The sequence below is a fragment of the Leucoraja erinacea genome, chromosome 25 (genome assembly GCF_028641065.1).
Source record: "Leucoraja erinacea ecotype New England chromosome 25, Leri_hhj_1, whole genome shotgun sequence".
In the NCBI taxonomy this organism is placed as follows: Eukaryota; Metazoa; Chordata; class Chondrichthyes; order Rajiformes; family Rajidae; genus Leucoraja; species Leucoraja erinaceus.
The window spans coordinates 24,878,811-24,891,979 of record NC_073401.1 but is presented as its reverse complement, the minus strand read 5'-3'; the positions used below and the strand labels follow the sequence as shown (position 1 = coordinate 24,891,979).

At 47.0% G+C, this 13,169-nt stretch overlaps 1 protein-coding gene across 4 annotated transcripts in view; it reads right to left on the bottom strand.

Annotated features, from left to right (window-relative positions):
- Window positions 1-13,169, bottom strand: part of LOC129709132 (calcium-binding protein 1-like) — an 85,025-nt gene that overhangs the window by 12,254 nt on the left and 59,602 nt on the right. For all 4 annotated transcript variants that reach the window (XM_055655263.1, XM_055655261.1, XM_055655260.1 and 1 more), the window contains one exon: window positions 5,266-5,296. In XM_055655263.1, the coding sequence (XP_055511238.1) occupies window positions 5,266-5,296 (31 nt within the window). The remainder of the gene's footprint in view (window positions 1-5,265; window positions 5,297-13,169) is intronic.

Here is a 13,169-nt window from a genome sequence, read left to right as displayed (position 1 = left end):
GACCTCTGATGGAAAAGGAAAATGTACTGAACAGCCTGCAAATGATATCTGACTCATAGACACAAGGTGCTGGAGTAACTCAACGGGTCAGGCAGCATCTCCAGAGTGAAAGGATGGGTGACGTTTCAGGTAGGGACCCGTCTTCAGACTCGAAATGTCACCCACCCTTTTTCTACAGAGATACTGCCTGACCCGCTGAGTTGCTCCATCACTCTGTGTCTATCTTTGCTGTAAACCAGCATCTGCAGTCCTTTGTAGGAAGGAACTGCAGATGCTGGTCTACACCGAAGATAGACACAAAATGCAGGAGTAACTCAGCGGGACAGGCGGCATCTCTGGATAGAAGAAATGGGCGATGTTTGGGGTCCAGACCCTTCTTCAGACTGACCCAAAACGTCACCCATTGCTCCTATCTAGAGGTGCTGCCTCACCCGCTGAGTTTACTCCTGCATTTTGTGTCTATCTGCAGTTCTTTGTTGAAACATGTCTGCCTGCTACTTCTTCAAACACACTGTGTCGTTTATCCACTGATTTATTCCAGCCTCTATGATGTTCCCTGCATTAACGTTGACGCCAAGTAATTTAAAAAGAGGATTAAGATTTCGTGCATCAGACTCGGAATGGGGTTGTAAGAATTTAGCATGAGAAAAGATGAATGCTCAGGGATTACAACTGGACCAAGTTAATTTCTGTAACAGCAGGGTGCCCCAATGCCATGTAATTGGTTACAAACCCACTCCAAGCCTCGTCCCATATCAAATCCCTTGCTCATTTTCACTTGCAGGTTTCAATTTTCGCAGAGAGAAGGGTGCAGTGAAATCCTTAGGTTTAGAGAATTACTTTCTGGGCTAAGACCTGAATTCACGCGGTGATAATCTACACAGATGGGACGCTGCCCCCGGTGTTTGATTGAACTGAAATCGGTGGCAATAGATATCATTAGATGTTTAGTACAGCCAATATTGGGCAAACCTCCCTCCCCCCCCGACAATGTGCCTTCATAGAAACATAGAAAACAGGTGCAGGAGGAGGCCATTCGGCCCTTCGAGCCAGCACCGCCATTCAATATGATCATGGCTGATCATCCAAAATCAGTACCCCGTTCCTGCATTTTAGGGTCTCGACCCGAAACGTCACCTATTCCTTCGCTCCGTAGATGCTGCCTCACCCGCTGAGTTTCTCAATCAATTTTGTCTACCCCATATCCCTTGATTCCTTCAGGCCTAAGACTAAATCTAACTCTAAGTCTTAACTCTCTCTTGAAAACAACCTTTCATGACAATATTATATCTGGTATTTACCATCTTCTGGTTCCTTTCAATAAAGCTTGCCGCATCTGGGCCTAAATATTGTGGAGGGGGGGGGGGGTGTTTCTGTACATGACTCTTAGTGCATTGCTCTAGTTTAGACTGCAGAGATACTGCGTAGAAACCTGCCCTTCAGGCCTCGCCGACCAGCGATCCCAGCGCACCAGCACGAACCTACACACACTAGGGACACTTTACCCTTTTTACTGAAGCCGAAACGTCACCTATTCCTTTTCTCCAGAGATACTGCCTGACCCGCTGAGTTACTCCAGTTTTTTTGTGTGTCTATCCGCGGTTTAAACCAGCATCTGCAGTTCCTTCCCACACACCATGAGTGTATTAACCGGCCCAGTGCCTTACTCACCAGCTCACCAACATCACTAGCTCACTGACATCACCAGCTCACTGACATCACCAGCTCACTGACATCACCAGCTCACTGACATCACCAGCTCACTGACACTCACTGACATCCCCAGCTCACTGACATCACCAGCTCACTGACACAGCTCACTGACATCACCAGCTCACTGACATCACCAGCTCACTGACATCACCAGCTCACTGACATCACCACTCACTGACATCACTGACTGACATCACCAGCTCACTGACATCACCAGCTCACTGACATCACCAGCTCACTGACATGACATCACTAGCTCACTGACATCACCAGCTCACTGACATCACCAGCTCACTGACATCACCAGCTCACTGACATCACCAGCTCACTGACATCACCAGCTCACTGACATCACCAGCTCACTGACATCACCAGCTCACTGACATCACCAGCTCACTGACATCACCACCTCACTGACATCACCAGCTCACTGACATCACCAGCTCACTGACATCATCCAGCTCACTGACATCACCAGCTCACTGACATCACCAGCTCACTGACATCACCAGCTCACTGACATCACCAGCTCACTGACATCACCAGCTCACTGACATCACCAGCTCACTGACATCCCCAGCTCACTGACATCACTAGCTCACTGACATCACCAGCTCACTGACATCACTAGCTCACTGACATCACCAGCTCACTGACATCACCAGCTCACTGACATCACCAGCTCACTGACATCACCAGCTCACTGACATCACCAGCTCACTGACATCACCAGCTCACTGACATCACTAGCTCTGACATCACCAGCTCACTGACATCACCAGCTCACTGACATCACCAGCTCACTGACATCACCAGCTCACTGACATCACTAACTCACTGACATCCCCAGCTCACTGACATCACCAGCTCACTGACATCACCAGCTCACTGACATCACCAGCTCACTGACATCACTAGCTCACTGACATCACCAGCTCACTGACATCACCAGCTCACTGACATCACCAGCTCACTGACATCACCAGCTCACTGACATCACCATTTACGACTAAGCTGCTTTATTGTCCAGAGTAATGTTTCAGCCTTAATTACAACTCCTTGCGTCAGACTATTGAACGAATCTCTCTTAAGCTAAGTGTGTAGCCCCAATCTATTTTTTAAGCTGCACTTTCTCGAAAGCTGCAACATTCTGAGATTGCAGCATTACATTCTGCACTCTGGTTATTTTTCTCTTTGCACTGACTAACCTATTGTATGATGCGTTCAAGAGAGTATTGATGTATTCAAGAGGGAGTTAGATATATCTCTTAGCGCTATTGGAATCAAGGGATATGGGGAGAAAGCAGGAACGGAATACTGATTTTGGATGATCAGCCATGATCATATTGAATGGCGGTGCTGGCTCGAAGGGCCGAATCCTGCACATATTTTCTATGTTTCTATGTGTGGCGTGATTGTTCTCATGCATGGTTTGATTTGGCTGGGTAGCACGCGAGACAAAGGGGGGGCACTGTGGTGCAGCGGTGTGGAGCTGCTGCCTTACAGCGCCAGGGGCCAGGGTTCAATCCTGACAATGGGTGCTGTCTGTAAGGAGTCTGTACATTCTCTCTGTAACTAGGTGGGATTCCTCCCGGTGTTCCCGTTTCCTCCCCCATTCCAAAGAGGTGCAGGCTAATTGGCTTCTGTAAATTGCCCCTAGTGTGTAGGATGCAAAACTGGGCTAACATGGAACCAATGTGAAGGGGTGATCATTGATTGGCAGGCACACAGTGGAGGAGCCTGTCTCCACGCTGTATCTCCAAAACTAAAACACACTAACACTTTCACATTTCACTTCATGTTAACAGAATAGCCCCATTAAATGAAATAAATTGTCTTTCACACTTTTTACAAGATTAACCATTTCCAGCCATTCTGTCTATAAGAATGCATTATGTTTTGGCATCCATTGTGGTTTATTCAACAATTTGTGATGATCGGAAATGCACAGTCATAGATTCATAGAGTGATACAGTGTAGAAACAGACCCTGTGGCCCAACTCGCCCTCACCGGCCAACATGTCCCAGCTACACTAGTCCAACCTGCCCGTGCTTGGTCCTATCCATGTCCCTGTCTAACTGTATTGCAAGCGTTGGGATAGTCCCTGCCACAAATACCTCCTCTGGCAGCTTGTTCCATACACCCACCACCCTCTGTGTGAAAAAGCTACCCCTCAAATTCCTGCTGAATCTTTTTCCCTTCACCTTAAACTGTGTCGTCTGGTCCACTGCCTGGATGAGATGGGGATCTAGGTTTAATAATGATCTGGGAAGGTGCGTTGGATAAAACGATTTGAAAACAGATGGAAAGCACGACGAGGTGGGAGATGCAGTGGAGAGGGACTTGCTAAAGAGCTCTTACCAAGGTCTGACTCAGGAGGCTTAATGGCCTCCATCTGTGCTGTCTGGTTCAATGTGTTTGATTACTGCATTAAAATGCTGGCTCTTAATACAATAAGGATCTACAGGGACAGTAGACTGTGGAATTCAGATATACTGGAGTCGCAAAAGAAGAACTCAACCATTTTGGAAACTCATAATTTCCCCGATGCCAACACATTGAATGAGGGACGGGAAAATTTTACTATTTGTTCTGGACAAAGTAATGCAACGGTCTTGTTATCCGGCATTTAAAAAGCAATACTGTGCACATGAGAATTCAGAAACTAAGAAGTGCAGATACTGGTTTGTACCAAAGATAGACATAAAGTGCTGGAGTATGTAACTCAGCAGGTCAGGTGGTATCTCTGGGAAAAAAGGATGGGCTTGACGTTGACGCTGAGGGAGTGCAGCGTAGATTTACAAGATTAGTTCCCAGGATGGCGGGACTGTCATATGCTGATAAAATGGAGCGGCTGGGCTTGTACACTCTGGAGTTTAGAAGGATGAGAAGCAATCTCATTGAAACATATAAGATTGTTAAGGGCATGGACACGCTAGAGGCAGGAAACATGTTCCCGATGTTGGGGGAGTCCAGAACCAGGGGCCACAGTTTAAGAATAAGTGGTAAGCCATTTAGAACGGAGACAAGGAAACACTTTTTCTCACAAAGAGTGGTGAGTCTGTGGAATTCTCTGCCTCAGTGGGCAGTGGAGGTGGGTTCTCTGGATGCTTTCAAGAGAGAGCTAGATAGGGCTCTTAAAAATAGCGGAGTCAGGGGATATGGGGAGAAGGCAGTAATGGAGTACTGATTGGGGATGATCAGCCATGATCACATCGAATGGTGGTGCTGGCTCGAAGGGCTGAGTGACCTACTCCTGCACCTATTGTCTACTGTATTATTACAGGTTGGGACTCTTCTTCAGACCGTGACAATGTATTCCACGGATTCACCACCCTCTGACTAAGGGACCCTTAGTTAGATGCACGCAGACTGAAGAAGGGTCCCGGGCCAGGACGTCACCCGTCCTTTTTTCTCCAGAGACGCTGGCTGACCCACTGAGTTACTCCAGCACTGTGTGTCTATCCCTGAGAATTCAGTTTGTTTCTTAATTACACATTCAGTCCAATTGTAAAAGGTTTTGATGTACGATAATGACAATAATTACATACCTTCAATTTCTTCTGCTCCTAGTTCTCTGTCCTAGTGGCAAAACGAACAGTATTAGAAAGCTGGCACTCATGTTAACTTTTTACAATGCAAATGCTGTACAATTATGACAAAGAGGATTATATTACTTCATATAACGTTCCATTCCCTCCGACCTCAGAATCAAAAGAAGCAGCTTTAGAAAGGAGAGGAGGAATTTCTTTAGCCAGTGGGTGGTGAATCTGTGGAATTCATTGCCACAGACGGCTGTGGAGGCCAAGTCGATGGGCATTTTGGAAAGCGGAGATTGTCAGGTTCTTGATTAGTTAGAGAGCCAGGGGTTATGGGGAGACGGCAGGAGAGTGGGGTTGAGAGGGAAAGATAGATCAGCCATGATTGAATGGCAGAGTAGACTCGATGAGCCGAATGTCCTAATTCTGATCCTAGGACTTATGAACTTATGAACATTGAAGGATAATGACATGGATCCCAGAAGTATCAGTGACGGGATTACTTCTTTTAATTAAAAACTCCAGTTCATCTTTTAGTGGAGTGCATCTCATTGAGCCCATATGGTTGAAAGCAAAAAGAGCACTTAGTATTTCAAACTAATATTACTGACACCATCCACGATGCACTCTGATCCAACTAGTGTGTGATGTCTCTTGTCTCAATTCTCAAAGCTGATGTCTCAATTGTCCTTTGTTGAATTAGTTCACATGAACAAATTGCTTTTTGTTTCTGAATAAATGAGATTTTATTTCCAAAGCTTTGACCTGGTTGTGCAATTGTCATTAACAAATAACAGAACTGCTTCATTCGGACACTAAACAGCATGAGCACAAACGATGAGCAAACTGTTTGGTCAGAAGTTCACCTCATTTAAAAGGGAGAAATTCTTTAAAGTGTAAGAAATAAGGCAAAAGGAAAATGATTTCATAGAGGAAGTCTGCTTTGTAAGGAGAGAAATGTCCTTACAAAACAGAGACAAACAAGGTTGTACATAAAAGGGAAGAAATTAAATGTGCATTTATCCATTTGTGATCAGCATTTAAATGCTTCAATATAAATTGGTTCGGCCAAACAAGTATTTTTAGGCATTTGGCAAGAACATGAACAATATCTTCAAAAGTAACTATACATACGATAACAACACAGTGAGCAAAGTGCTTCTAGGTGGTGTGCAGAGAATCACTGAATCACAATGCAAGGGCACACAAAAATGCTGGAGAAACTCAGCGGGTGCAGCAGCATCTATGGAGCGAAGGAAATTTCCTTGGCTCCATAGATGCTGCTGCACCCGCTGAGTTTCTCCAGCATTTTTGCGTACCTTCGATTTTCCAGCATCTGCAGTTCCTTCTTAAACAATCCATAGTGGACAGATACAGGCTAAAGGGAATAACATGAATAAGGTCTGGTGCAAGTCAAGTCTGGTCAAAGATAACCTGAGGGTATCGAATGAGGTGGATAGTAGCTCAGGGCTGCTCCTTCGTTGTTGATAGGACGGTATTTACTTTCTCACCAGGTGCTGACCAACCTTTATTTTGCTTATTTTTCAAGCATTTCCTGGACCTTAAAAAGTATATTTGATTTGTGTATGGGGAGAGGCTAGCGATTTTGCTACGCGGTTATCTTGGGTTCAGGTTATTGGCTGCGCGGAGATTTAAACAGATTCAGATTCAGATTCAATCTGTATTGCCATTGTGCCGTGTACATACAGTACAGAGACTACAAAATGCAGTTAGCATCTCCCCAGAAGAGTGAACATAGAATATGAGCAATAAATATATATACATAAATACAGTCGTCGTAGTGCAATTTATTTCTGGGGTAAGGAGTGTCCGGTGGGGGGGGTGGGGGGTGACTCGCAGTCACCGAGGTACAGAGTTAAATAATGTATCAGCCGCAGGGAAGAAGCTGTTCCTGGACCTGCTGGTCCGGCAACGGAGAGACCTGTAGCGCCTCCCGGATGGTAGGAGGGTAAACAGTCCATGGTTGGGGTGAGAGCAGTCCTTCACAATGCTGAGCGCCCTCTGCAGACAGAGCTTGCTTTGGACAGACTCAATGGAGGGGAGTGAGGAACCGGTGATGCGTTGGGCAATTTTCACCACCCTCTGCAGTGCTTTCCGGTCGGAGACAGAGTAGCTGCCATACCATACTGTGATACAGTTGGTAAGGATGCTCTCGATGGTGCAGCGGTAGCAGTTCACCAGGATCTGAGGAGACAGATGGACCTTCTTCAGTCTCCTCAGGAAGAAGAGACGCTGGTGAGCCTTCTTGACCAGAGTTGACAGAGGTATTGTGGGTCCAAGAGAGGTCATCGGAGATGTTGACCCCCAGAAACAAACACAAACACAGACTGGACGTCAGGGAACGTGTTAAAGACCCAGCTCACAGTGGCAAGTAGCTCAACAGACCAGATGTAGCACTTTAGACTTCAGAGATACAGCGTGGGCAAAGGCCCTTCGGCCAGCGATCCCCGCACACTGGCACTAACTAACTGGGGATAATTTTACAATTTACAATTTTTTTCCCGCAAAGCCAATTCACCTACAAACCTGCACGTCTTTGGAGTGTGGGATGAAACTGGAGCACCCGGAGAAAACCCACCCAGGTCACCGGGATTATGTACAAACTCCGTACAGGCAACACCCCCTGTAGTCGGATCATAGAAACATAGAAAATAGGTGCAGGAGTAGGCCATTCGGCCCTTCGAGCCTGCACCAGCATTCAATATGATCATGGCTGATCATCCAACTCAGTATCCTGTACCTGCCTTCTCTCCATACCCCCTCACCCCCTTTAGCCACAAGGGCCACATTTAACTCCCTCTTAAATATAGCAAATATAGGATCGAACCCGGGTCTCTGGTGCTGTAGGGCAGCAACTCTACCGCTGCGCCATGGCTCGCACAGAAGCAAAATGCAGGACAGCCACAGGTGTAAGGGGGGAATACTCACACTTGGAAAGGTTTGCACTTCTATTGTGCCCTTTGAGCTCAGGCATTCACAAATCACTCTGAAGGTTCGGTAACCAGTGTTTATCACGGCTACAATGCAGTGTGTGCGGCAGCTCATTTATGAAGAGCTTGCTCACACAGAAGGCATGAGAAAGTGACTAAATAATCAATGTTGACTGCGTTACACAAGATTAGTTTTGGCGAGAAAGTCATCAGTATTTTTCTTTGTGATACCGACCGGCGTCTTTGAAATGTCGTCTGAGAGACGGTTTGGATGTGGGACAAGGACCAGAGCCTTGGCGGGGGGGGGGGGGGGGCACCATGAACAAAGCAGCGTGGGGGGGGCACCGACAACAAAGAGGGGCAGGGGGGGGGGGGGGCACCGACAACAAAGAGGGGGGCACCGTGAACAGAGGGGAACCAGATTGGGACTACATTGAACACTTAGTAACTTTGTCAGTGTCCTATACGTGGCATAGGAAGGAACTGCAGATGCTGGTTTAAACCGAAGGTAGACACAAAATGCTGGAGTAACTCTGCGGGACAGGCAGAGTTACTCTGGACAGGAGGCGAGCAGTCCAGCTAAAAGCATGCGCATCAATCGTCCCCTTTGATGTCTCCTTTTCACACCTGGCACATCCTTGTCTCTAGCTTCCCTCTTCCCTGGCTCTCAGTCTGAAGAAGGGTCTCGACAACATGTAAACTAGGGTAGGCAAGTGGCCAAAGTTTTTGGCAGACAAAACAGATAGTTACACCAAGACATTCCTCCTCTCCTAATCTTTTACCAGCTCAACTATTCTCATCAGGGTATTGTTATTAATAGGAACATGTTGGGCTTAATTATAGACTAACCCCAATTAGTTTTAACGAGTCTGCTCTCAATTGATAGTTGTTTGCAAATCTAAGGGGAGAAAACGGATTCACGTCAGAATAGACCAGCACTTCTGTTCTTCCCTGCTGGGGAGATGCTTCTTGGTAATTGTCAAATTCCTTCCCTAGATAGACACAAAATGCTGGAGTAACTCAGCGGGACAGGCAGCTTGTCTGGAGACAAGGAGTGGGTGACATCTTGGATCGAGACCCTTCTTCAGACTGATGAAGGATCTCGACCCATTCCTTCTCTCCAGAGATGCTGCCTGACCCGCTGAGTTACTCCAGCATTTTGTCTTTCTTCGTTTTTTAAACCAGCATCTGCAGTTCCTTCCTGCATATTCCTCCCCAAATCAGTTCTGATTTGTTGTTGTACAGATGCCAGCAGATCAGGTGTGACGACACGGTGGCGCAGCGGTAGAGTTGCTGCCTCACAGCGCCAGAGACCCGGGTTCGATCCCGACTACAGGTGGTCTGTACAAGATCTGTGCGTTCTCCCCGGGACCACGTGGGTTTCCTCCGGTGCTCAGGGTTCCTCACACATTGCAAAAACATACAGATCTGTAGATTAATTGGCATTGGTTAAATTGTAAATTGTTCCTAGTGTGTAGGATAGTGCTAGTGTACGTGGTGGTTGCTGGTCGGCGCGGACTCGGTGGACCGAAGGGCCTGTTTCCGCACTGTATCTCTAAAGTCTAAAGTAAAGAGAGCACAGACAGAGCCCCAGTTTAATGTGTCACCCCACTAGTCAGCACATTGGACTGTGCAGGGCACTTCTGTGAAAGGTCACCTTACTATCTGTGCTGAAGAAGGGTCTCGACCCGAGACGTCACCCATTCCTTCTCTCCAGAGATGCTGCCTGTCCCGCTGAGTTTCCCCGGCATTTTGAGTCTATCCCCGGTGTAAACCAGCAATCGGCAGTTCCTTCCTACACATGGTACAGTATCTGTGCTGAGAGCATGCAGCTTGGCCCAACGGCCTTCTGATTCATGAGCGAGCGAGCTCTCTCTCCCCCTTCACCCCAAGCTGAAGCCCAGCATGAAATCTTCGCTCACTCCCCAGTGAAAAAGCAGGCAGCGTGCTAATGGCCGAGAGTGGTGGCGATTACCAATGAGGCTTCCCGAGCACACAGTCCTGGATGCCATCACCCGGATCGACAAACATCCCCCCCCCTCGCAGATCGCCGAGTTAACATTCGCGCTGCACAATATATCTGTGCCACATTCCCTTCACCCACACGCTCGGCTTGGTCAGAGACGGAGAGCCGTGGCTTGTTTACACAAACTGACTACTCAGACCGACAATAATAAATCGAGAACACCATCTCTGGTGCCCAGGAGGAATTAGAAGGGAATGAATCACTTTCGAGGGTTAGATGAATCGGTAAACATGGAGCAGAGAGTCAGAGCAGTTACATGAATCATGAGACAGCAGAGATTGCTTGAAATTACCACGTCTTGATATTTAATATGGAATTCGCATATTGTTTCTTCCTGGTTTTTCATTCCTTTTCTCCTTAAAGTGGCGGGTCACGCAGAAGGATAACGGAAGGGTTTTGGCCCGAAACGTTGCCTATTTCCTTCGCTCCATAGATGCTGCTGCACCCGCTGAGTTTCTCCAGCACTTTTGTCTACCTTCGATTTTCCAGCATCTGCAGTTCCTTCTTAAACACAGAAGGATAATTACTTGGGCTTTGGGATCGTTCGATCGCCTCGGTTCAATGATCATCATTTATTTCTACGTGTAGTAAGTGACGATGGTTGAGTTGAGTCTAGTTTATTGTCACGTGTACCGAGGTACAGTGAAAAGCTTTGGTTGCTTGCTAACCAGTCAGCGGAAAGGTAATACGTGATTAGTAATCGAGCCGTCCACAGTGTACAGATACATGATAAAGAGAGGGTCCCTACTGAATAAGCTGCTTGGTGGTAAGAGCATCTTTGCTGGGACTGAAGTGCCAACACCAGGTATAGTAATGCCCCTGTCCCACTTAGGAAACCTGAACGGAAACCTCTGGAGACTTTGCGCCCCACCCATGGTTTCCGTGAGGTTCCTGGAGGTTTTTGTCAGTCTCCCTACCTGCTTCCACTACCTGCAACCTCCGGGAACCACACGTTTTCCGTTCAGGTTTCCTAAGTGGGACAGGGGCATTACACCCAAACAACGCACTCTACCGCTGAGGACCAAGTAGGAAGAGGCTAACCTCCAGCCTCAGCGTGGATTACTTCAACACAAGAAGACCACCCGCTTTCTCAGTTGCAACAAGGAACTGCAGACAAAATGTGTAGAAAGGAACTGCAGATGCTGGTTTATACCAGAGATAGACACTAAGTGCTGGAGTAACTCAGCGGGTCAGGCAGCATCGGTGGAGAAAAGGATGGGTGGCGTTTCAGGTCGAGACTTCTAAATGTGTAGGAAAGAACTGCAGATGCTGGTTTAAATCAAAGGTAGACAAACACAAAATGCGGGACAGGCAGCATCTGTGGAGAGAAGGAATGGGTGACATTTCGGGTCGAGACCCTTCTAAATGCTTTGGTCATTACATACTATTCTATAACTATGAATACAATTGGCTTCTTACTACCACAGTGTAATAATGATGTAACTCTGGTGGAACTGAATCTTTTTAGAATAAGTTTACAGCACTGGGGGTGCTCTACAACAATCAGGAGTGGGACAGCAAAGATCTACGTGGAAAGAATGACTTGCCGATGCTTTTCTTTAATTGCTTCTCGGGACCTGAGTTTCGCTGACATTGTCCAAGACTGGGTGTCCAGATAAGAAAGGCCCTCACCCAAAATGTCACCCATCCATTTTCTCCAGAGATGCCGCCTGACCCGCTGAGTTACTTCAGAGTTTGTGTCCCTTTTGCAGGGTTAATCCATCTCCCCTTCCGAAACAAATCGCACATTTGCAATCCTCTGGTGCCGTTTATCTGAAAATTGTCCGTCTCTGTAAATTTCATCCAAAATCATTTGAATGTAATTGTAATGGGAATTGTCTTGTTGACAACAATTTGTATGCAGCCAACCCCTATCATTGCGAACATGGGCCCTGATGCAAACAGCTTTATGATATGGTCATAACATCAGCCTGAGGAAGGGTCTTGACCCGAAATGTCAACCATTCCTTCTCTCCAGAGATGCTGCCTGTCCCACTCCAGCGTTTTGCGTCTACCAGCTTTATGATATGAAAGGCCTTTGTGTCACTTGGGAGGAGTGTGCCAATGAAGGCTTAACGTTTGCATTGAGTTGATCAGCGTAGAGACAGGCCGTTCGGCCCACCTGGTCCCTGCCCACCATCAAGCAGCCAGTTACACCATTCCTACTTGATTCTCCCCACATTCCCATCAACTCCCCCACAAACAATACCCCTCACATACAGAAGGGGCCATTTTACAGCAGTCAATTATCCTGCCAGCCTGCATGCCATTGGGTGTGGGAGGAGGCTTAAACACATGGGGGAAACCCATGAGGTCTTGGGGAGAACATGCAAACTCCACATAGACAGCATCAGAGGTCACCACCCTTTCATTTGAAAATCGCCAGTCTCTCCATGTATCTCTAGAATAAACTGTACTCTATTTTCCACCCACATTTGTCTCTGGGAAACAATCCATCCAGACTGCATGACCGTTGGCCTTATGTATTCCCGATTAGCCAAGTCATGGTCAGTTAATTTTGTTATTGTAATCAGAAACATTGTGCTCTTCCCATCACAAAGGAGGAATGAAGCAGATAATAAAAAGGCAGCCAGTGCTTGCTGGTGTCGGAGTTGCAAGCTCCGATGAGCAGGAGGAGAGAGTTCCACTGGCTCAGACTTCCTGCCAGAAAACTGAACACAAATGAGGTGACAAAACAAATCATCTTCTCTTTGTGGCCTCCCGGCACCACGCAGAGGTCTGCCGCTTCAGCAGGTCAACACCAGCCCACATTCATGTACCACCTCTACGGCATAAGGTCAGATGTGATAGGAGTAGAATTAGGCCATTCGGCCCATCAAGTTTCAGCAACTAAGTTACAGAGAAAGGTTGAACAAGTTAGGTCTTTATTCTTTGGAGCGCAGAAGGTTAAGGGGGGACTTGATAGAGGTCTTTAAAAT